We start from the raw sequence: 25075 nt of genomic DNA, 5'->3' as shown, positions 1-25075 counted from the left end.
TTGGAGAAAACCTGGACCCCTGAGTGCCCAGGGATGCTCTGACCTGTGGAGAAAACCAGGGGCAGGAGGTAGAAGGGAGCCCAGTCCATGGTGGGAGGTGCTTCCAGGACCTCTGCCCTGTGGCTGCCCAGCTGGCACTGGCCTGTCCAAGCCCCTGTCTTATCCTCTCTCCTAGCAGCTCAGGAGGGAGGAGCATAAATGCAAATGTGTTCTCTACTCTTCAACTTGTCTGTCTTAGCTGGAGTCTGATCCCTGAGCCTAACAGCCTCCTGCTGGTAATTTCCAGATGTCAGAAGAAGGTCCAGGCATTGGTTTCATTATTAAGAATTGATTTTACCCAATAGACATGTTTTCAAAGGAGCCTCATGGTGCCCTTGGCAATTGAGCCCAGCCAAGGGCACTTGACCTATAAAGTTCCCCACAGCAGGACCCACAGTGCCCCCTGGTGTCCACAGGATGAATACCATCCCAGCTGTGCAGCTAATGCATCAGATGGCTACTTCTAAGAACTTAATGGATAGCGAAACTTGGTGTTTTATATGCACCTCTCACCTGACATCGTAATAACTGGACATCAGAATAAGCCCACATCATCTGTGGGTGCTGTGGGTCTCCTGACAACTGGGGAGGTCGCTGTCAGTGCCATCCTGGGAGATTTCACCTTCAAACTGTGATCCGTGCTTGCAAGTTACACTAATATATCGCACTGTGGGGAAGAGAATGTAATTTAACTTCAGTAAAATATTCCTTATGGTCTCTCTTTCTTCTGAATGTCTGCAGAAAACATCGCATTATGACTTGTGTGAGGTTTATCGACATGAACTTCCTACTGAGAGAGATACTTGCAGCAATATTGTTTCAAAAATTCAAAAGAAGTATCACTAATACACAGACTTTTAATAAAATGTGTTCGTGGCTCAGATTTATCTTTAAAATTATAACTATCTTTAATATTGTGTGTAAGAATGCAAGTAGTGTGGACACACAGTATAATAATTTCCTTGTTTCTGTGGCCTCAGGATTCCTGGTCTGGGTGGAAAGGGCAGCAGCCATTGTTCCCTAATGAGGCTCTGGGTTCTGAGGCTCTGCATCGCCCCCTGGTGGCTGTGAGTCTGTCTGTGGTGAGCTGCACATGGTGAGCACCTACAGGGACAGTTACCCCAGACACCTCATCCACCTGATCCTGCTCTGTCCAATTTGGTACCAGAGACACACGCCACTGTTTAGCATGAAATATGGGCCGACCTGGTAGAGATGAGCTGTAGTTCTGAAAGATACAGCAGACTTCAAAGACTTAGTAAGAACATAGTGTAAAATATACCAAGTTTTTTTATGTTTTGTTCCTATTAAACTATTTTGAACTAATTGAAATTAATAAAATATTTTAAGGAAACTGATTCCACCTGTATAACCCTTTAAATTCAGACCCTGGAGAGTCTAGGTTCCTGATGGTTCACACTTCATTTCTGTGGGACGGGGCTGGGGGGCAGCACCATGTCATCCGACCCCTGCCTGTGAAAGAGGAGAGGGAACTTTCTGGCACCTGAGGAGGTGACAAGTCTCAGCTCTGAGAGCACAGTGAGAGACCATGGGACTGTGGTGAAGACCAGGGACTCTGGGCCCAGAACCTTGGTTTGCTACCAGGGTGTCCACTTTCTAGTTCGGACCTCAGACAAAACGTTCATTCATTTGTGCCTCAGTTTCTGCCTCTGTGAAATGGGGTGATGGTGAGAATGCTTCTCTAGCACAGGGGCTGATATTAAAGGGTTTGATAAAGATGAAGCATTTGGTGCTTTATACATATAAGCACATATGAGTGTTACTCAACCTTCTTCAGTAACATCCTTATTTTATTTTTGTGATAGCACAGAGACACTGGAGATAGAAAAATGATGAAAGTTAAGAAAACAAAAAATAATGATTTGGGATATTTGACATAGACTACATTTTCCTGCAACGCCAAATGCACACAGGGACACATGGGCCCCCACATGCCCTGCCCTTCCCAGAGGTCACAGAGCCACATACACTCAGTCCCTGTTCCTGTCCATTAGGCCTTAGTCCCAGGGACCTGATCCTCCTCCTCCTCCAGCCACATCTCAGGGTGTCCCAGCACAGCCAGAGCAGAACTAGTCCACGTTGGTGGAAATCTGTGACATGTGTCATATCACCCTCGTTGTCTAACTAGACTCGGCCCCAAGTGCAACTTCAGGTTCTGGGAGGGGAGCCTGGTCCTGCAGAAGCTGAAGCCTGACCCGCACATGTTGGCATCAGTGTGTCTGCTGACCCGTCCACCGAGGGCCGCATGGGTGGCAGGTGAGGGCTGAGGGGCTCAGAGCTAGGACTTATGTCACTGGGCAGAGGGAGCCGGGGCACCTCTCATGCTCCCTTGGGCACAAGGAGAGGCTCAACAGGGTCCTAGATTCACCAAGTCAACATGAGCTGAGCTGAGTCAGGAGAACTGAGATCTTAGTTGGAGGAGAAGCAGATCAGGTGGTGTCCTGGGGTCTCCATCAGAACATCAGCAGCCTCTGAGTCCCTCACTGGAAATACGTGGTCCTGTCTCACTTCTACCAGACTGGGAAGCTGCGGAGACCACCTTGAGACAAGGAGGCCACCTTGTCTCGTGTGAGAGACTTACTCCCTTTGGCAATGTCAGAGAACAAGGATGAAGCCTGGCCGTCCTGCACAGAGATGGGCCACTCAGGGGAGGGTCAGGGACCCTCTGGGCTCCCAGTGATTCCTCCTCTGACCCCTGAGGGCTTGTGGTGCACCCCAGCCTCGGGCCTCCTAGGAGGTGGGTAGACCCCGTCATGGCAAGGACACTGTTGATGGTTGAATTGTGTGCCCCAAACTCATATGTCAATACCCTCATCTTCACTACCTCAGGTGGGAGCTGATGGAGTTAGGTATGTTGTGGATGTAATTCCTCACAGTGAGGTCACATTGGAGTGGGGTGACCCTGATTCATTGGACTGGTGTCCTTAGAAAAGGGGGAAATAGAGACAGATGCTCACAAGGGAGAATGTGATGTGAAAAGGGAGGCAAAGTTCATCAGCCAAGGTCAGCAGAGGTGCCAGTGACCCCCAGAAGCTAGGAGGGAGACAGGGGAGACTTTCCTTCACGGCCCACAAACCACCAACCCAGCTGACTAGTGATCTCTCACTGCCAACCTCACAACTGGGTGACAGTAAATCTCTATTGTCACCCCCCCTGGTGTGTGGTGTGTGTGGCCACTGCACCAGCATCTACTAGAGTCCCCCCTAAGGATGCTGCTCTCAGAGCATAAGCAGTGGCTGACTTCCTCCAGGTGCTTGTTGCCCCATCTGCTCATCACAGGACTGAGTCTAATGGAGACGAAGGGACGAACGAGACATGAGCTGTGCTGAGAGCTGCATACGGGGCCCTATGGAGTCCGACAAGATGGTTCAGCAAAAGCGTTTCTCTTAGTCTTTAGGGAGGCAAAATACAGGCACCTGTTCTATTTCTTTGCTGTGTTGGTCCTGTGTTGCTGGTCCCACCTGGTCAAAGCTCCACGGGAGGGAGTTTTGTCTGTTTCCTTCACTGCAGCAGCAGCAGCAGCAGCACAGTCACAGGGTCTGAGACCGTCAGAGACTCGGCCCTCACTTCACACTGTTCCTCACGTGAAAAGCTTCGTGTGTCTACAAGACATCAGATTACCACGCTTTATTCCAACTCGATTTCAGGTTTTCTGACAGACGGCTCAGTCTAATTAGTGACTTGGAGAAAAAGCAACGACTCAGCCTCAGTCAACCTGAGGAGGGGAAGCACATCACGGTGGTCCTCCAGGGCCCCCTTCGGCCTTTCCAGGGGCCCTGGGACTCTGCCTTTCTCTCCAGGTGACTAGTGAGATGTGCCAGGTGGCCTCTGCCAGGTTCATAGAGCACCTGGGCTCATGATCTTAAGAGTTTCTTCTCTCACAGGACAAATGCAAAATTCTACAATCAGATACAGGCACTTCAATGTCTTTCCTCAGACAGAGGAGTGAGACGGGGGAGGAGAAGGGGAAGGAGAGGGAGAGAGACTGAGTCAACAATTAAACACCTTCTTGCTAAAACAAGAACCACAGACACAGTGGCTTCCCTGGTGAATTCCATCAAACATGTAAGGAAGAGTCACACCAACTCCACGTGACTCCATCACAATAGTGACGCAGGGGGCGCACTTTCTCACTCGTTCTCTGAGATCAGCAGTGCTGTGATCCCCTGGACAAGTTCACATAAAAGGAAACTGCAGAGGAACACCCAGCAGTGAATCCACAAGCCTCAGGGACCTGTCAGGGGGAGGAACCTCAGGCAGGTGCTCTGTGCACCCCAGGGGCCCCTGCAGACGCCCTGGGCTCGCTGTCTCTCCACTTGTGTCTGCACCGTCGTCCTGTTCACCTGGCAAGGTCATGTGGGTCTCTGGTAGGATGCAGCCTTTAGCCTTTGCTGGAAAATTCAATCTCCCCATAACTCTCTTTGAATATATCTTCATAATTTCCTGTTACTGCCCTTGGTGGCATTAAATCTAAGTGATGTTTAAAAAGGGTTTTTTATATGAAGGGGCATGGTAGGGTCTAAGGACACACCCAACTCACCAAAGTCCACCTTCCAGTGCTGTCATATTGCTTCACACATGACATAGGGACACTCTCTCATGTTTTTTACCCTCTGAAAATTTTGCTAACATTATTCGTTATTTTGCTTTAATGGACATTATAAATCACAGCCTACTCTGTTACTGTTCTCTGTTTGGAACAACGTAATAAAATGTTTCTCTTTACCCACATAAGTAGTTATCTTATCTGATGCCTTTCATTTCTCTGCATGGATTCCTCTCTCTGTCTGGGTCACTTCCCTTCCATCGGAGGAGTGTCCTTCATTCCTCCCTGCATCAGGGTCTGCTAGTGGTCAGTTCTGTATATGCCTGTACGTGTGAGCAAGGCTGCTTCTGCTCCTTTCTCAGAGGCATTTCTCTGGGCAGAGTTGAAAGCCAAGAGCTTTTTTGTTGGTTTGTTGTCTGTGTTCTGAAGACGTTGCTCCTGGCTCCTCCTGGTTGGATTACACCCACTGAGAACCCTGCGCTTCCATTACGGACCTTCCTGTGTGTGGAACGTGACATTTGCTCTGATGCTTTTTGATCGTCTCCTCCCCATGGGTTTGAGGGGTTTGGTTGTGAAGCATGTGGGTGCTGTTTCTTTTGTGTTTTAGGTGCTGGTGTGTGTCGTGTTTCCTGGACCTGTGGGTTCCTAATGTCCACCAAAAGTAGAACATTCTGGCCCATGTTTCTTCAGATGTTTTTCCTTTCTACCCTCCCCACGTGACCCTTCACATCTGTTCAGGATCCCAGGCTGCGGTCAGATCCTGCGGCCTCAGGAGCTCAGCCCAGGTGGACAGATCTGGGGACTGGTCCAGAGCAGTGGGCCCGTGAGTGACACAGCCCCATCCTGTGGACATCCAGTGTCCATTCCTGCTGCCGGATGTCTCCCTCTGTGTCCTTCTCTTCAGGGCCCTGTGACCGTACTCACACCCTGGCCCTGAAATCACCAGCACATCCTGGTCCTGCCAGCCCTGAATTGAGTGCTGCCCCATCTTCTGCAGAGCTGCCTGAGGGCTGGGGGAGGGGCAGCCTGGGCATCTCAGGCCTGGGGCTTGAGTGAGACCAGGTCATGGCTTTGCCTCCTGACATATTTGGGCTGAAAGAGAGTGTGACACACTTGATGGTTTTTGTCTCACTTCCCCCCTGCCTGTGTCACCGTGATTATCACCACTGTCATCCGACACTGCACAGTAATAGTCAGCCTCGTCCTCAGCCCGGGCCCCGCTGATGGTCAGGGTGCTGGTGTCCCCTGAGTCAGAACTAGAGAATCGGTCTGGGATCCCTGAGGGCCGATTGTTGTTTCCATAGATGACCAGCATGGGGGCCTGGCCTGCCTTCTGCTGTACCCAGGAAGGATAATATTTTCTTACTACCTCTCCCTGGCAGGTGATCCTGACTGTCTGTCCTGGGTTCACAGACACTGCTGAGGGCTGAGTCAGTTCAGAAGAGGCCACCAAACCTGTAAGAGAGGACAGGAGAGGTGAGTGTGAGGACGAGGGCCTCCTTCCCAGATGGCGCACACCCTGCAGTGTCCCCAGTGTCGAGCAAGGTCAGGGCCAGGTTGCTCCTGGTTTCTGTGGGGCTTAGCCTTGGGAGTCAGCACCTGTGCAGAGAGTGAGCAGGGGGAGCAGGAGAGGGGTCCAGGCCATGGTGGAGACGCCCCAGGATCTTCCTCTGACCCACACCTGAGGATACGGCTTTGGGGCCCCTGTATAAGGGGCCCCATGCAAATCTACTTCCTTCCTCTCATGGCCTTGCTTAATGGTGCCTGATGGGCACAGAGCAGCTGGGGCCAGTGGAGGGTTTAAAGTTGAGTCCTCATGTCCAGGTGTGGGCCTGGGTTGTTCAGAGCTGTCTGTGGTATTGAGGGGATAGTGCTGACCCTTGACCAGCCCCTGCACCCACACTTGGGTTGAGTCTCCTCTCTGGTCTTGGGGAGAACCCTCAGTCCCCTCCAGTGAGGAGATCACAATGCAGGGTGGGGTGGGGGTGCTGGTTACAGGAGCTGGTAGGGACAGTGGTCAGGCTGGTGTGAGAGGCTGGAATTTGCTCCAGGACACAGTGAGACTGGTCATGTGCCTCTGGGGGAGTTTTTATTACATTTTAGAAAAATTAAAAATCTTTTCCATCTTGGTCTTGGTAAGAGTTTATAGATTTCTTAGACATGCTTGATATGTAAAAGAATCAAAAATTAGTGGAAACCCTTTAAAATAAAAACTTTGTTCTACAAAAGTCTTTGTTTTTACAGAGTTAATTAAAAAAAACAATAAAGTGGGAGAAAATACTTGGCAATCAGAATACATCAAGGAAGTATTTGTGTAAAGTTATGAAATGAATTAATACACAAAGCAAATAGCCCTGACTGGGGACTCAGGTGGAGCATCTCACAAATGCACCAGGGACTCGGGTCTGACCTGGATGAGGTGCAGGTGCCAGTTGGCCTGTGAGGGCATGGCAGGGCGGAGCAACACAGTCACGCTTTTCTCACGTCATTAAAAAAGTTTAAAAAATAATCAAAGCAAACAAAATTCAATTTACAAATGGGCAAATGACACAGACAGTTGATGGAAAAATATACAGCTGTCAAGAAAACATAAAAATGTTCCTCAGCAGCCACCAGGGAAGGTAAGTTAAAACCATAGGGAGATACCTGCACCCCTGTCAGAACGCATCAGACTGGAGTGAAATCGGGGCAACACCAAACCCTGGTCAGGGAGTGAGAAGTGGGTCAGTCACTCAGTGGCGGTAGGAGTGTCAGACGGCAGAGCCGCAATGGAAAAACAGCCCTGTGCTTAGTATGAAGCTGAACGTGCAATTACCATACAACCGGTCAATGCATCACTGGGCATTTATTTCAGAAAATTAAAAACTTATGTTTATATAAAACCCATACACAAGTGTTACAGCCCCTGACTAGTCACCTCAGGCTGTTTCAAACAAATACCACCAGTTGCTTAAACTTGAAGTCACACAGAGACAGACAGACAGACAGAGAGACTCTGGTCACTGATCCCACCAGACCACAGCCCCTCCCATGACTCATCCTTTGGCTTTTATTACTTCCTTAGAGTCCCCGTCCCCACACACAGCTACACTGGGAGGAAGGACTTCAACGTACGAACTGCGGAAGACACAGTCACTCAGTTCACACCAGCGCCCTTACACATACGAGCCCCAAACTGAAAATAATTCAGATGTCCTCTGGGGTGACGGTTAAACAGACTTTGGTACTCTGCTCATTCCCAGGGTTTTCTGGTTCATCCCCTGCTGCCATCGTGTGGGGTGACATCTGTACTTCAGACTGCCTCATGGCTTCACTCTTGGGCTGGTCTGACCACAGCCAAGATCAGAGGTGACGTCTGTCTGCATATTCTTGAGACTGGTGGGAGGTGCCCCAGAGTCTCCTGTGGGCACCAGTGCCAGGGGCAGCTCCAGTCCTTGAAAGGTGTGAGTTACAGTGTTAGCACAAATGGGGTGGGCTGGGCAGGAATGAACTACCAGGACCTGTGATGGAAAAACAGGCCAGTTCTGCAAGAACCCAGCCTGAGAGAGTCAGTCAGTGTGTTATGTCATCAGTGTCAGAGGTGAGAGTGTGGAAAAGTGACTGCTGTTTCTACAGGTGTGAGTGGTGGTTAATGACCCCCTGTTTTAGAACAATTAAATTATTTTCATTACTAATAAATGGACATATGATTTAAAAAATAAATTATAATGATCCCCCTGCAGGGTAGAATTCCTCATGCTCAGGGCCTCCCACTCTCCAAGAGGCTTTACCAGGTGGTCTCTGCTGCCCCCTGGTGGCCTCCCCACACTGGCTGCAGGGGGAGCAGGTGTGTGCTCTGTCCAGGTACAGAGTCTGAACCCACTGCTCAGGTGGTAACTCCCTGATCCAGGGTCTGAGGGTCCTGGATGGACTGCTGTTCTCTTCATAACCATCACTGGCCTCAAGACCAGGCACAGGAGGCTCAGAACACCCATAAAAGTATGAGCAGGCTCATTGGGAGGAGGAGAGAGCAGGGCCAACCTGAAGCATCTCTGACATGTCCCTGCGGTTGTGGTCTCATTCTGGGCTCTTGGGGGTCAAAGGATTTGGGGACTGCCTCTCACTGATGCCACTACTAGTGCAGGTTGATAACAGGTCTCTGGTGGCATCTGCCCCAAAGACTGAGACAGGAGACCCCCACCCAGCAAACACTGATTCAGCCCCAGTGTGTCTGCCAGGCACTGCGTCCTGGGTGAACAGGACCTTTCCTGAGTCACAGATGTCAGTGTGCACATGGGAGCACACAGTGCACACGCTGGTGTGGGTGACACAGCACAGTCGCCACTGTCTTCTTCCTGTATATTGTCTTTTTTCCCCAAGAAAACTGTATCCAGGTTTATTAAAGATACTTTTCAAAAACAATCCTGGGGTTTCAGGCAGGATGTGGACAGACAACCGTTAACTGTGCACAAGTCTCACCCTCCCGTCCTCAGTGCACTGACCACCCAGAAAACTGCTGTGACACCAGTGACGTCCTCGTCTGCTGCTCTGAACTGAGAGCGTTTAGAGTGAGGGTCAACTTCTCACACTAGCATGTTGTTTAGCAGCTTTTCACAGGCCGACCCTGACTGTCAGGCATGGCCGGGAAGAAAGTGGGAAGGACTCGGGAACTCACAGGGTGGTGAGTGTCTGCAGACACCCGTCAGGCCCCAGACTTGTTGCTACAGGAGGAAAAGGGGCTCCTGTCTGCCCACATCTCTTATTGTCCTGTGTATGTTTGCATTAAAGAATATCCTGACTAATGAAGAACATAATTAGCAGAAATCAATGAATCAGTCAATTAAGCAATCAATAAAAATAATTACAGGGCAATAAATGTGCAGCTGTTGTAGTATTCAGATAATTAAATGCGATCAGACAGGAATGGACAGGCAGGTCCTGTGTGGGGAGAGGCTGGAGGGGTCTCTCTGGAGGGGACCCTGGAGCTGCCATCAGGGTGGGAAGAGGGAGCAGGAGGAGGAAGTGAGTGTGGGGACAGCAGGGTCAGTGTCCTGGGGGGAGGGTGTGGTCTGTCTGAGCAGGAAGGACAGTGAGAAACTAAGGGGGTTATGGTCCAAACCAGGTCGGCCCAATGTGACCTGAATCTGTCACATTAAGGGATGAGGGGCAGGACTGATGTCACACTGAGCACACACACCTGACCCAGGAGTCAGAGCAGCTGAAGGGGGACCCAGGGGAGGGAGGAGCCACTGCACTGTGACCCCTGTTCTGTGTCAGTGAGCTGAGTGAGCAGGTGACACACAAATACTGTCACTACACAGGGGCTGCCTTTTCCCCACTGGTTTGCACAGGAAGTCACACGGGACCTTCTCTCCTGATTCAGAGAATTCTGACAACACATTACTCCTGCTGCCCAAGTTACGACCTTGTGAGAAATGTCACATTGAACCTGAACTGGGTGTGAGTGAGACACCTGAGTTTGTCATAACAGGTTCCTCTTCCTCTCAAATCTTTGTGGTAACATTGCCATATTTACACTTTATCATATATTATGAAACACAACACAAATTGTTATAGTGTTTTTGCATTGAGTAATGATATCTGTAATGGAATTTAATGTGGGAAAATGGTTCATATTTATACTCGTGGTAACGATACCTGATGCTATTAATTTCTCTGTGCAGATTCCCATTTCTCTGTGTCTCGGGCGTGTCCTCTGCTCTTTCTGGTTCAGAGCGTCTGCAGGTGTCAGTTTTCTAAGTTTCTGTACATCTCAGAAAACCTTTCTTTGCTTTCTTTTTTGAAAGATACTTTCACTGGGTAAAGACTCGAAACTGGACAGGTTTTTTGTCGTTTTGTTGTTGCTTTTAGTTTTCTAGACACTCCTCCCCCGCCCTCCCCCGTCTGTGCTGTTCCCAGGGAGGCCCCTGCCCTGATCCCTCTGCTCCGTCCTCTCTGTGGACGGGCCTCGTGTCTCTGAGGCTTTTGTGGTTTTCTTGTCAATACTGGGTTTAGGAATTTGGTTGTGATGTGTGTTGATGTTTTCTGTATTTTGTTTGATCTTCTCATTCTTGAGTACTTGGATTGTTGGTACTCGGTTTTCACTGAAATCAGAATATTTTAGGCCTGTATTTCCTCAAATAATTTTTCTACCTTCCACCGAAACTCTCTGCTGCAATCACGTTGAAGCAGATGGTGCTCCCTCCCTGCCCTCCAGCTCCTGACAGTTCTGTGCATTTATTCAATGAGGTTTTGTGACTGTGTCTCACGTCCTCTCTGCAGTTCCTCCTCCACGTCATCTGTGACTCTCTTTTCTCTGCGGAGATGAACCTGCTGTCAGTCACATTAGGGTCATTGTGTCTCAGACGCTGTGGTTTCCGCATCTGTTGACTTGACTGTAGTTTTTGTCTTCCTATCCTGCAATTACTGTGTTCAAGTATTCTTCTACACACTGAAATGAATAGAATAGATATATATATTTTAAATCTTTGACTACCTATTCAATCATCTGTGAAATTTCATGGCCAAGACAACTGGTTGATTTTGCTGCTTATCATAGCTTGTATTTTCCTGCTTCCAATCAGGAATATCGATCGGACAGCAGACGTGGTGAATGTTTTCTTGTTGCGGAATAATACTTGTATTTATATGTACGTTTTGTCTGCTGTTCTAGGTTATTGCAGATTCATTGGAGTTAATGCAAACAGTGCGATCCTTCATCAGTTGCTCTCACACGTCCGTAGGCGGGACCACAACAGTGAGGGGTCAGGTGCTAGTTTCCCTCCTTGAGGCCCAGCTCTTCTGACAGGTCCATCTGGTGTCCAGATTGGGACTTGTCCTTTCGACTGCAGCACAAGTGTGACTTCTGATTGTGTGTGTGAGCTGCACAGGGCTGGGGTCTCTGTATAGTTCTCCTTGGCCTCGGGGGGTTTCCTCTTGAATTGTGGTGATCAGATTCTCTAACACAGGCAGTGAGATCCCTGGGGACACAGGGGAGATAGAGAACAGTGTGTAGGAGGGTTAGGGGTGATCTTTCTGGAGAAAATGTGAGAGGCAAGGGTGGGGACCAGCAATGTGGTGGAAATGGACTCAGACGGAAAGCCCTGTAAGGCCATTGTGACCCTGAGCCCCCATCTGAGAGTGGCAGGCCCTTGAGGGGTCCTTCCTGTCCACCAGGAGCACTTCCCTGTGAGGGCACCGCTGTGAGCTGACAGGACCCAGCACGGGGGTGGGGAGGATGGGTGAGTCCTGAGGAGGGGATGCAGGAGGATCCTTAGTGTCCCCTGTACGGGTTTGCTGTGTTCACAGCCCAGGCTTCCAGGACACCCCAGGGCTACCTGAGCTTGGGTGAGGTGGGTAGTTCGGGGAATAAATCCAGGAGAGGTGACCAATGAGAGGCTCAGTGACCATTACAAGGATAATTAGGGTCCATTACCATGGATGTGTGTCCTGGTCTGTGTGTCCTTCCACTTATGCTTTTGTCTGTGACTCACATGCAGGCCTTGGAAGCAGCAGGTCAGTCCTGTCCTGTGAGACTGAATCCACTGCTGTCCCACCCTCTGCACAGCTGCCTGAGGCTGAGGAGGCGGCCACCTGAGGATCTGAGGTCTGGGGACTGGGGCCAGACCTGCTCATGGCTTTGTCTCTGGTCCTATTTGTGTCAAAAGGGAGTGTGACACAGACGGGCAAGGTGGTTTTTGTCTCACTTCCCCGTTGGCCTGTGTCACTGTGGCAATATCACTGCCGTACCATGTGTTACAGTAATAGTCAGCCTCGTCCTCAGACTGGAGGTTGGAGATGGTCAAGTAGCGGTCCGCCCCAGAGCTGGAGCCCGAGAACCGGTTGGGGATCCCGTCCCCCTTGCCGTAGCTTCCACTGCTGCTAAGATACATCAAATACCGAGGGGCCTTCCCTGGCTGCTGCTGGTACCATGCAATGGTGTAGCTGCTGTGCTCACTGCTGAGGGTGCAGGTGAGCTTGGCCGAGGCTCCCAGGGAGGCAGAAGCAGACGGGGGCTGGGTCAGCACAGGACCAGCACAGAGACCTGCAAACAAAAATCACAGGAATGATGCCTAAAGCACTCAGACTGGACAGATGCCCAGTGGAACTGTCCTTGGAGGGAAGCTGGCTCCCTGAGTGCCCAGGGATGCACTGACCTGTGGAGAAAACCAGGGGCAGGAGGTAGAAGGGAGCCCAGTCCATGGTGAGAGAGGCTTCCAGGAGCTCTGCCCTGTGGCTGCCCAGCTGGCACTGGCCTGTCTAAGCTCCTGTCTTATCCTCTGTCCTTGCAGCTCAAGAGGGAGGAGCATTGAATGCAAATCTGTTCACTGTTGCTCAGCTTGTCTGTCTCAGCCAGAGTCTGATCCCTGAGCCTAACAGCTTCTTGCCTGTGATTTCCTGAGGTCAGAAAAAGGTCCAGGTGTTGGTTTCATTGTTAAGAATTGATTTTACACAATAGACCTGTCTTCAAAGTAATCTCAGTCATGCCCTTTGCACTTGAGCACAGCCAAGGGCACCTACCCTAAAAGTTTCCCAATCGAGAATCCACAGTGCCCCCTGCTGTGCACAGGATGAAATCATCCTACATGTGTAGCTAGTTCATCAGATGGATATTTCTAAGAACTTAAAGGATGGTTAACCTTGGTGAGTGTTTTATACTCAACCCTCACCTGACGTCAAAATAACCTGACATCAGAATAACCCCACAACGTCCCTGAGCTGAAGGTCCAGCCCATGAGCTGGGGGCTGTCATTGAGAGGTTATGATTTTCCTAGAGTCCCCCAGACAGTGAAGAGGAATCAAGACTTGAATCCAGGAGGCCGACCCAGAGCATGAGTGTTAGGTCCTCTCCTTGCTTCACCCCTCTCTGGGCCGCGTGTCCCTGCGGCCCCCACCCCAGGACCCCTGTCACCACTCTCTTTTCTTTTCACAGGGTGCTGTACCCCAGGAGTCTGCTATGAAGAGCGCCCAGGTCCTCATGTATTGTCACCTGAGCTTCCCAGTGACACATGGGACTGTCTGTGGGAAACCTGGGGACCCTCCCACAGCTCCCTCCCTGGCAGAGGGCACAGGGTCCCATGTCAAAGGGGCATTGGCATCAGGGGACTGGACAGAGTTCATTTCAGGCTGGGTCTCTAACAGTTTGTGTCAGGGTTGTTTTCTCACATGGTCAGAGCCATTGAGTTTCCATAAGTGTCAGTGTTGGGAGAGAAGCCTTTTAAGTTTATAAAACTGTAAAATTTTACATTTTCAAGACAGCACTTTTGTTACCTGATGTCCCAAACAAATACATAAGCTGTCCCCCTGGTGGTGCTGAGGGTGCAGTGAAGTGAGTTCATGTACAAAATGCTGGAGGCCTTGCCCTTGTAGGGGACTGCGCAGCCCTGTGGTGACTCATGTGCGCAGACAGACAGACCTCTGACTCACTCCTCAGAGATGGTCTGAGGGACAGTGGAGAGGGGACCAGGGTCTTGTTCCTGAGACACGCCTCCCACTGTCCCCAGCTGAGGGGACCACAGCAGCTACTCTCTGCCCCCCCACCCCAAGGTGTCCACTCCTCACACTCACATCTCAGGGACCCATGGGACCCACTGGCCAGTGCTCACACCTGTGCCGTGGTCTCCTGACCACCTGGGAGGTCACCTGTGAGTGCCATCCTGGGAGATTTTACCACCTTCAAACCATGATCTGCACCTGTGAGGTAGGGAATTATATTCCTTTGTGGAGAATAACAAGTAAACATATTTGGCCAGTATTTCCTTAAATAATTTGCATACATTCCACCAAACCTTTTTGCTTTAAAGATTGAAATCACACTCATATGAAGCCCCCTCCGTGTTGTCCAGCACAGTGACACTTCTGTGTGAGTTTTCAGTGAGGTTTTGTGTCTGTGTCTCACGTCCTCTCCGCAGTTCCTCCTCCACGTCATCTGTCCCTCTCTTTTCTCTGCGCAGATGAACCTGCTGTCAGTCACATCACGGGTCATTGTGTCTCAGACGCTGTAGTTTCCACGTCTGTGTGGTGACTTGGCTGTGGTGTTTGTCCTCCTGGTCTGCAATTACCGCGTCCAGTCATTCTCCCACACCCCGGAACACATGGAGTGCAAATTTCCTTAAAATCCTTGACTAACTATTCAATTATCTCTGAAATTTCATTCTTTTTCATGAGGGAGATTGAAATTTCATGAAGGAGAGCAGGTCTCTGTGCTGCACAGACGGTGCCTTCCTCTGGTGACTGTCCCTGAGCTGTGATGGCAGGTGGACAGGAGTGAAGCCACTCCCAGGGTGGTGCTAGGAGGGACGGTCACACAGGCACGTTCCAGGCCCCCCCTGACCTGCTGCAGCTGCATCTTAGTCCGTCCCAGGGGACCTGTGTGTTCTGGCCTCAGTCACCATGGAAACTCTCACTTCCTCCTGCTGTGTCCCCAGCTGCTTCCTAGGCCACTGGGATCTTGGTGCTGAACTGTCCTGCCCTCCCAGACTGAGGTTCATTCAGGTGCTGGACCTTGTCATGTTGTGGAGAAAAGTGTTTTATACAGACATGTGGGGTGTGTTTGGAGAGAAGGTGGGGTCCCTTTCTCTCCTTGGTCTTTATTATTTTCTGCCCCATTTTGAATAGTTAACTGACTATCTCATCCCATTCACTTTAATCCCCAATATTACAGCTCTTATACCCAGGTTTCCAATCTTGATTTTTGGCCTCTGTGTCTTCTCTTGCTGTGTCAAATCATTCCTCCTCCCTTATGATCAGAGGAAATACCGTTATGGTCACATTTTCAGTGTCCTACTCCCCAAACTGGGTAACTGCAAGGCCCTTTGGGATAAAATGGTTTTAAATTCATAACAGTCCTGTTTTCCTGATTATTCACAGGAAAGTCTGACAGGGTGTCAGGCAACGGGACTGATTCTTGTTGGATCTGGAACACGTGTGTGTCCCCCTGTGTCCGTGATTCCCACTTGGGGTTCAGTGACTTGCCTGGTGACAGGTCCGTCCTATGTCTACCTGCTCTTACTGACGCTTTCTGAGATGCCACCAGTGCACACCTTGGTTGGGGACTAAGTTCCCCACTGTGGGACACAGATCCTCTGACTGGTCCGCCTGATGCCTGAACTGGGAGCTTCCCCCCAACTGGGCACAAGCACTGCAGGCTGGTGTGCTGACCTGTGACCGTCCCCTCCCGTGCCCTTGGGTGGCTCCCTCCTCAGCCTCAGCTGGTTTCCTCCCACATGTGCTCACCCATCTCAGGGGAACCCTTGCAGACACCCAGAGTGTCACCTCTGTGGGACCCTCTCCTCTTCCACATGCTCTCCCTAGGCTGTTATTTCTCTCTGGAGCCCTGGACACTCCCTCTGACAAGGAGAACCTACTCAGGGGGGTGTCAGGGGGTTTCTCTGGAGGGAAGCTCAGAGGCAAGACCTGGGAACTGCAACGTGGTATCAGTGGAGGACTCAGCTGGAGGCTGCTAGGTCCTTGTGACCTGAGGCAGGGCCTGGATCTTGGCATCAGGTGGTCACGAATGTGAGTCACACTCAGGGAATGGAATGACCCTGAGGGAGGCAATTCTCTGCCCCGTTGGAACTTCCCAGTGAGGGCACAGCCGTGGTCACCGGGGCTTCAGCAGGGGTGCTGGGTGTGCAGACGCTGGTTGGCCCCATTCAGAGTCCTGGGTGGCCACAGAGCCTGGGGCCTGTGGAGCTCAGCTGAGCGGGCAGCTCTGGGCATGAATCCAGAGCATTTTGCCAAGGAACGACCCAGTCACCCTGATACAGAAATTCGAGGACTGTTGCCTTTGAACACAGGTTCTGGCTGTCTGTCATTTCTCCTGCCATCTTTTCAGAATTGAGTTGGGGGCCCAGACACAGCAGGCCAGCCTGGTCCTGCCACCCTAAAGCCACTCCTGACCCACCCTCTGCACAGCTGCCTGAGGCTGGGAGGTAGGGGCCACTTAGAGACCTGAGAAATGGGACCTGGGCCAAAGCTGCTCATGGCCTTGTCTGCAGTCCTTGTGGGGCCTGAAGACAGTGTGACACAGACTGAGGTTTTTGTCTCACTTCCCCGTCTGCCTGTGTCACCGTGAGTATTAGCACTACCATCCCACACTGCACAGTAATAATCAGCCTCGTCCTCAGCCCGGGCCCCGCTGATGGTCAGGGTGTTGGTGTCCCCTGAGTGAGAACTAGAGAATCGGTCAGGGATCACTGAAGTCCGGTTCTTGTCACCGTAGATGACTGTTACAGGGGCCTGGCCTGCCTTCTGCTGGAGCCAGGCAGGAAGATATTTTCTTATGGCCTCTCCCTGGCAGGTGATCCTGGCTGTCTGTCCCAGGGACACAGACACTGCTGAGGGCTGAGTCACTTCAGAAGAGGCCACCAAACCTGTAAGAGAGGACAGGAGAGGTGAGTGTGAGGATGCGGGTCTCCTTTCCAGGTAAGGCACATCCTTGGACCTGAGCAATGTTCAGGGCCAGGTTGCTCCTGGTTTCTGTGGGGGCTTAGCCTTGGGAGTCAGCACCTGTGCAGAGAGTGAGCAGGGGGAGCAGGAGAGGGGTCCAGGCCATGGTGGAGACGCCCCAGGATCTTCCTCTGACCCACACCTGAGGCTATGGCTTCAGGGCCTGTCTTATCCTGAATAGGGGGCTCCATGCAAATCCACTTCCTTCCTCTTGTGCCCTTGCCAAGTGGCACCCACTGAGCAGAGAGCAGCTGGGACCAGTGGAGGGTTTAAAGTTGGATCCTCATGTCCAGGTGTGAGCCTGGGTTGCTCAGAGCTCTGGGTGGTGTTGAGGGGACAGTGCTGACCCCTGACCAGCCCCTGCACCCACACTTGGGCTGAGTCTCCTCTCTGGTCTTGGGGAGAACCCTCAGTCCCCTCCAGGGAGGAGATCACAGTGCAGGGTGGGGTGGGGGTGCTGGTTACAGGAGCTGGTCGGGACAGTGGTCAGGCTGGTGTGAGAGACTGGAATTTGCTCCAGGAATCAGTGAAACTGCTCATGTGTCTAGGAGAATTTTTATTACATTTTAGAAAAAAAAGGAAAAATCTCTTTTGTGTTTGTCTTGGCAAGAGTTCTTAGATTTCATAGACATGCTTGATATGTAAAAGGATAGAAAATCAATGGAAACCCTTTAAAATTAAAAACTTTGTTCTACAAAAGGGTCTTCTATAAAGTTAATTTAAGAAAATGGTAAAGTAAGAGAAAACACTTGGCAATCCCAACCCATCAAGAAACTATGTGTATAAAGTTTGAAACTAATTAAAACTAATTAATACTATTTGCAAAGCAAAAAGCCCTGGCTGGGGGCTCAGTTGGTTGGAGCAGCGTCCAAAGGCACCAGGGATTCGGGTCTGATGCTGGTTGAGGTGCAGACGGGAGCCGGACAATGAGTGGAGCAACAGAGGTGTGTTTTTCTCAAATCACTTAAATATTTTTAAATATAAATGAAACAAAATTCTATTTGAAAATGGGCAAATGACATAAATAGACAGGTGATGGAAACATATACAAATGTCGAAACACACACACGCAAAATGTCCATCAGTAGCCACCAGGGAAGAGAAGTTAAAACCACAGCAAGATACCTGGACACAGCTATCAGAGTGAATCAGACTGACTGAAGTGAAATCAGGGCAACACCAATTTCATTGGTCAGGTAGTGAGAAGGGGGTCACTCACTCAGTGCTGGAAGGAATGTCAGATGGCAGAGCCACAGTGGAGAAACGGTTGTGTGCTTACTATAAATTTGAACATGCAGTGACTGTGAGGGCAACTTTGCCAGCAAGTCCCCCTGTCCCCCACGGATGAAAGTAACACTACCAAGACACAATTTTCTTGGGGAGGAGAGGTGGCCAAACTCTCAGAGAAGAAAGGCCAAGAGCCCCTTCCTCCATGGCATTTATTGGGTTGTAATTCACAGGAATATGGGCAGCAAGGATCAAACAGTAGACAACATTTCAAAGAAATCTGAGGGCTTAGTCTGAGTCAGAGTCTGTCAGGTAAGGGGGTTGAAGAAACTTTGGGAGACACTAATTTCCTTCTTGGACCCTTAACATATAAATGAAAGCACTCTTAGCAAAGCAGGCTTCACAGGACTTTTAAGAGTTTTTTCTTATGCCAGATTAGCCCAGATCCTGCTCTAGCCAGTAGAGAACTGCCCCCCCACATCACAGGTTTTCAGGCTTAAGTGGATTAGAGCCAGGAAGCGCTTCTCCCACAGGACATGGAGACTCTGGTTATGTCAGAATAGCCAGGGGGCGAGGGTCCATCACTCCTTTGTTGCAACCCCACAAGTTCTTCCATATGGCCTCCCAAGTGATCCTGTCTGGCTTAGGTTGCCCCCCCTCTGAGGGGTCTTAGCCGTCATCAACTAACTGACCATGCATTGGGGGCAGGGGGGTGAAGCAGAGGCTGTGAGAGACACGCTTTGTCTTCTTAGTGGCTTCCATTCCAGAGGTCGCTCACTCAGTCTTAGCCATGGGGGGGCAGTTACAACTCCTGAAACCAGGCAGAGCGGCCCCCAACAATTCCCATACAACCCAGTCACTGCATCACTGGGCATTTATTTCAGAAATTTAAAAACTTATGTTTACACAGAAACCCATACACAAGTGTTCATAGCACCTGTCTAGGTACCTCAGGCTGTGGTAACCAAACACCACTGAGTTGCTTGTTGGCAATCAGAGAGAGAAAGGCTCTGGACATTGATCCCACCAGACCAGAGTCCTGCCCATAACACTTTCATTGGCTTTTATTACTTCCTTAGAGTCCCCACTCAAACACAGCTACACAGGGAGTAAGGACTTCAACATAGAAAATTTGGAAGACACAATCACTCAGTTCACACCAGCATCCTTACATGTAGGAGCCCCAAACTGAAAACAATTGAGATGTCCTTCAGGGTTAAGGTTAAACAGACATTGGTACATGTGAATCCCAGAATACTATTCAGCCAAAAAAATTGGACTATTGATACACACAGCAGCATTGACAAGTCTATTCACGTACCTCTTTCCCAAATTTATTTTTGCACCAATTTTCCAACATGTTCCCTTCCAAGTCCCTGACCATCCAGCCAAACTAATGACTCAAATACAATTGCATACCTGGCCATTTCTCCTTCCAAAGTGCACAGCGAGGTGAACTGCTACAAGTTCTGCACACTGGGAAAATTTCCTGTAACCACTGCTCTTCAGAGATGACCCAGAGAGGGGCTATATGCTGTGGCTCTCCTCTTTTTGGTGATTCTTGTGTGTTGTGCAGAACCATCTGTAAACCAGCCTTGAGGTTCATCTTCCTCTGTCAGCTGACTGTTGAAAGCTCTGTATGGGGCCAGGGAGAGAAGCTGGGAGACATAAGGCAGTGGAGCAGGACTAGGGACCATGGGCATTTGAACTACTTCATGGAACACACTTGTGCCTTCGGGAACGGTTTGGGTCTGGTTGCAGAAACACCACTTTCCTTTGTTAATGGAGTGTTGCCGTGCACGCCCAGCTTAATGCCTTGGTGGGTCTAATAACACCGAGTTTCTAATAGGCAGGCAGCTCAACCCACAAGCGAACTACACTCTGGAACTGGAGAAGTAACCTCCAAATGGACTCAAGGATACCTTGGGCCCACTGTGAGACAGACTGCAATAACACTCCATTGGTCTTCTGTCTCCATGTGCCCTTCTCTGCCTGGAGGGCCAAGTGATTTTTGAGTCTCTTGGAATCAGTGACAGTTCAGAGACAATGTCCAGGAGTTTCTAAAAAGTCTGTGAGTTTCTTTCCCCCAATGCACATGTATCCTGATAAAGAAGCCATTGGTTCCCTTTGGGGAAGGCAGGGAGAAAAATCAGCAGTGCACCTTTTCAGCAGTGTGCCAGGATCCTTCCTCAAGGGGACTTGGTCTCCCCATCACTCAAGGGATTCTGGGTCTGTGAACTGGCTCATGTCTAGGACCTGCCCGAGGGGCTGTGACTCTGCTTTTGAGATTTGGGTTGGCCTTTCATTCACTTCACCTAGAATTTTTCTGTTTATACAAATCAAGTGAGAATTTAGTGGTCTTTCTATGTTTTACTTCTAGGAACACCATGATTACCTAACCAGTGCCTGTACAAGTCAGGTCATTCCCATTGCTGCTTCGACCCTGTTGTCACCTACACTACCCACACTCACCTTGCCTTTGGCAGCTGGTCCCTTCACTTGGCTCCTGCCCTCCCTAAATCCAATCACTCCCACTGCATTTAGTTTTCTGATTGAGGGGCTGCTGCCCACTCTGTAAGACCTGGCCTAGAGAAGGGCAATCACGGAGCTCTTCAAGGGTGTTAAGGTTCCCTCATACCATAATTTCTCAAAATATTGGTGGAAAATATGTTGTTTGAACTCTCCCAGTGTGGGTCAGTAGGTCTTAAATGATAAATCCATTTTATATTCCAATGTCCCTCCTGCTCTGAATCTCTTCTTCTACATAAAACCACAGTAGGTCAAGCTTTTCCAGTTGGCTCACTATGGTCTGTCCTTTGATCTATGTTATAGCCAATGAATTAAACTGTTAGAGATTTCCCGAAGTCTCCAATTCTGCATGAAATATCAATACATTCAGCCTGATTCAGCATTATGTTCCTCCCACCATTATCCCACATCCTTAATATCTGTTCCCACACACACTCTTAGGAATTCTGTCTGTATAAACTAGAAGAATCCAGTAGTCTTTTTGGAGTGTAACGAACCTTCTGGTAGGTCACATTCTGTACACCACATTTGGAGGGACTGGCTGGGACTTGTGTTGAATTATAGGTCTAGTAGTAAACAGACTGGTGTGAATGAGTCCTGAGGATAAACAGCAGTGCCTTGCCTGTCAACTGCCTCTGGGTGGTCACACCTTTTCAGGGGAGGTAGGGTTAATCCTATCAGACAGAGGTGGAAAGACCTATACTACTGGGTGTGAGGAGGCTGCTTCTGCTGAAGTGGGGAGGAGAGCTTCTTCCACTGGCAAAGAAGACAGTCATCAGAATTGAGAGACTCAATATTTCCAGCCTCATCAAGATCTTCCCACACATTCACTTAACAGCTTATGAGATCGTAGTCTAATTTAGCCAATCAAAAGAAGAGGCCCTGCATTTGATTTTCAGCAATTTTAGCCAGCTGCTACATGGCTTAAAGCTTTCTTTCAGAGCACACCTACAAGCTCTTAAGTCATTTATAGGTCTCCTGAGCTGAGAATTGAAATACCTGATCTCTGCCTCATCTCTGTCTCCCAGCACTTTATCCAGTAATATTAGGAGCAAGCAACCAAGGTCACAATATTTCTTACTGTTCAAAAAATGTTCAGGGACATCATATACAGAATCACTTAGTTCCATGTTCCTTTTAAGTGATTGATTAGAAGTATCCAATGCAGATACATTGCTTATCTCGATAAATAGTTCAGCACTTGGATGATCTGTGCTCCCTTTACTAATGTAATAGAGTCATTAAACATCGTTACAGCTAATCAGATTAAACAGCCAATTGCAGAAATCTCAGAATCAATACAGAAAACTCATGATGACAATTCTATTTATTTAGAATGACTCAAGGTCAATAAATAAAATACATCTGTATTAAATCTGTATTAGTTAGGGTTCCCCAGAGAAACAGAATATATACAATAAAATTTAGTTCACATAGTTTTGGAGGCTGAGAAGTCCAACAGTCCACTGCAAGCTGGAGAACCAGGAAGCCAGTGGTACAATTCAGTCTGCAATGAAAGACCAGAGGATTGGGAGGGAACAGTGTCAGCTCTGGTTTGAGTCCCAAAAGTGAAGAACTGTAGTGCCAGTGTCCCGGGACAGGAAGAGATGGATATCTATGACTAAGCAGAAAGAGCAAATCCCCCCTTCCTACACCTTTTATTCAATCCAGGCCCTCAAGTGATAGATGATGTCCACCAGCATTGGCAAGAGTGATATGCTTCACTCATTCTATGCATTCAAATGTTAATACCTTCCAGAGACATCTTCCCAGCAACCAAGAGAGAATGTTTTACCACCTCTCTGGGAACCCCTTATATTCCAGCCAAGTTAACAGATAACATTTAGCACATAATGTTCACCATCACCTTGCTGTCGAAAGTTGGGGAGAGTGGCACGTTTAAGGACCACATCACACATTCGAAGAGAAAGCCGTCATAGTCTTAAGACAATCAACCCTGGAGCATATTTCCTTTTGTGGAAGGGAGAGGAGTTGAGAGGGAAGTGAACTCTAGACATGCTGCATGAAGCCCCTCTGCTCAGGGTGGGAGAGCTTCTGCAGAGCAAGGAGGGAGCCTGTGAGCTCAGGTTTTGATCTCACTTCCTCATGAACTTGCACCACTGTGGAACACTGTTAGGGTTCCTATATGAAGCACAGTAATAGTCAGCCTCATCGTCAACCTGGAGCCCAGAGATGGTCAGGGAGGCCGTGTTGCCGGATTTGGAGCCAGAGAAGCGATCAGGAATTCCTGAGGGCCGATTTTTGTCATAATATATCAGGAGTTTGGGGGCTGTGCCCGGTTGTTGTTGGTACCAGGAGACATAATTACTATACCCAACATCATTGCTGCTTCCAGCGCAGGAGATGGTGACAGATTGTCCAGGAGACCCAGACATTGAGGGAGGCTGAGTAAGGGGAGTCTGGGCCCAGGAACCTGAAAAGAGCAAAAACACACTCAGTGCTCAGTTCAGTGCTGGGCCAGGGTGAGCCTGAGGAGGAGACAAAGAATGAGCCTAGTTGTTCCCATGGTCCCCTCCCTGGATGCCTCACCTGAGCCCTGAGTGAGGAGGGTGATGAGGAGCAGAGCCCAGGCCATGGTGGAGAGCCCCCGAGAGTATTGCCTTCTGAGACACCAACACTGAGCCTGGCTCCTCCAGACCTCTCTTATTCCCTCTTTCTGCCTCAGAGGAGGGAGTGGCCTCCATGCAAATCTGCTTTCTGTACCTGCCTCTCCTCATCCCACTTTGACCTCACCTTGATCTAGATGCTTTTGCTCACTACACAGGACAATAATCTGAGAGAATTAAAATGGTTTGACATGGTTTATTCTCACTCAGAAAGCACTGACAGAATAATTCAAGTGTCCCCAAAATGGAGCCATCTTGCAGGTCCCTGTTCTTTCTGCTGTAGGAATCCAGGGGGTTTCTGGCTGATGAATACAGGGACTTCACCTCCTTCCCAAGACATCTGGGAGGCAGGCTAGGACAGGGTCTGAAGTTGGCTAGAGAAAATCCAGTCACTCCGCAATCCAAGGAGAAAAGGCAAAACTGGCATGTCTCATTCTTTCTCCAACTACGGTTGAAGCTCCTCAGTGGAGAATAATCCTCATGTATTTTTTGTCCCAACCTCTATGGTGTCTGAGAGTCAGGGACATTTATTGCTATACCCACAGGTAAAAATATTGGGACACAACACATATATGACATCTCCCACCCTCAACCACCCACACCAAAGGGTGTCAGGGAAAAGGACTTTTAAGACATAATATAGGTCAGGGGAAATCTCAGTAAGTACTGGTAGCTTCCCCAAAGGCAGGCAATGCTGCCCCCTGCTGGTGTCGGATAATTCAATATGACTGGAAGCTAGAAAAATCTGCTCTATTCCCTTCTCCTCTTTTTATTCCAAGCCAGCTCAGCAACAAGTCCCTAGGTATCCTTACAACCATCTGAACTCATTTATCTTTTTATCCCTTTTCCTTTAGAATGGAATGGCACCTGCCTAACATAGAGGTCCAGACCCTCCCCACAGAACCATTGAGCTTGTCTAGTAGCTGTCTGGCCACAGGGTGTGTGCTCCAGATGTAGATCTTGGCCTGGGTGTGGAGCATTAGATGTGAAATGAAATCAACTACAGGGGAAAAATGAATGAGAAATATGGGACAAATGGAAGACAGATTGACTTCCCACAATGTCAAAATACAACATATCCATGAAGGAGCGAGAGCTCAGTAAGATTTGTTACCACCTAATGGACAGCAGGAATGAGAAATCTTGTATTCGAGGTTCTTCGAGGTGACAAGTCATGGTTGGCAAAGGTCCTAACTCCTGGAATTGTCCTCAGACTGTGTTCATCTGTCACATGGGACACACAATGTTCTTCATCATGCCCTTTACCTAGTACATTGAGATGACCTCACCTGACAACTATCTGTATTTGTGAGGCAAAATCTCCCTCACCCACAGGGAGACACATGGCTTTGTGTACTTTTCTGGAAGGAGTTGTATTTGGAAAACAGACATATCAGGACCGATTGGTTCTGGCCAGATTGGAATGGAAATGTCCTCGGGAAATATGTGGAGGTTCTATGAATAAAAGTGCTCAGAAAACACTATTTTTGTGTTGCTGTTCATCATGCATCATGGACATTGTGAAGAGGAAAGTGAGGTGACACCCTGTCTGAGGGAGGGCACAGATTTATGGCAGCCTCAGGCACTGGGGGAAAGGGAATGGATGAGGGAGGAAGTGACAGTCTCTATTTGACACAGTAATTTCAGTGGGGATCCT

The 25075-nt window shown here is 49.3% G+C and overlaps 2 protein-coding genes and 1 gene segment (V, D, J or C); all 3 read right to left on the bottom strand.

The window, feature by feature from the left end:
• Positions 1-127, bottom strand: part of LOC128627292 (immunoglobulin lambda-1 light chain-like) — a 39240-nt gene extending 39113 nt beyond the window's left edge. The window contains exon 1 of the mRNA XM_053664454.1: positions 44-127. Within this exon, the coding sequence (XP_053520429.1) occupies positions 44-89 (46 nt within the window). The 5' untranslated portion in view covers positions 90-127. The remainder of the gene's footprint in view (positions 1-43) is intronic.
• The window catches only part of LOC119040903 (immunoglobulin lambda-1 light chain-like), a 59877-nt gene extending 42685 nt beyond the window's left edge, over positions 1-17192 (bottom strand). The window contains exons 1-2 of one of the 4 annotated variants that reach the window (XM_053664464.1): positions 17096-17192; positions 16662-16959 (exon numbers count right to left, since the gene is read on the bottom strand). In XM_053664464.1, coding sequence (XP_053520439.1) covers positions 16662-16959; positions 17096-17141 — 344 coding nt within the window. In that variant the 5' untranslated portion in view covers positions 17142-17192. The remainder of the gene's footprint in view (positions 1-16661; positions 16960-17095) is intronic. The other 3 variants (XM_053664474.1, XM_053664476.1, XM_053664471.1) reach the window with 3 other exon arrangements.
• The window catches only part of LOC119055078 (immunoglobulin lambda variable 2-18-like), a 52534-nt gene extending 29086 nt beyond the window's left edge, over positions 1-23448 (bottom strand). Inside the window, 2 exon segments of the V gene segment in view lie at positions 22923-23225; positions 23342-23448. Coding sequence covers positions 22923-23225; positions 23342-23387 — 349 coding nt within the window.
• Between the last annotated feature and the right edge of the window lie 1627 nt (positions 23449-25075).

This window comes from Artibeus jamaicensis, unplaced genomic scaffold, assembly GCF_021234435.1.
Source record: "Artibeus jamaicensis isolate MK-2021 breed Jamaican fruit bat unplaced genomic scaffold, CSHL_Jam_final contig_1128, whole genome shotgun sequence".
Classification (NCBI taxonomy): Eukaryota; Metazoa; Chordata; class Mammalia; order Chiroptera; family Phyllostomidae; genus Artibeus; species Artibeus jamaicensis.
Note: the sequence above shows the minus strand (reverse complement) of the source record. Positions and strands in the feature narration are given on the sequence as shown.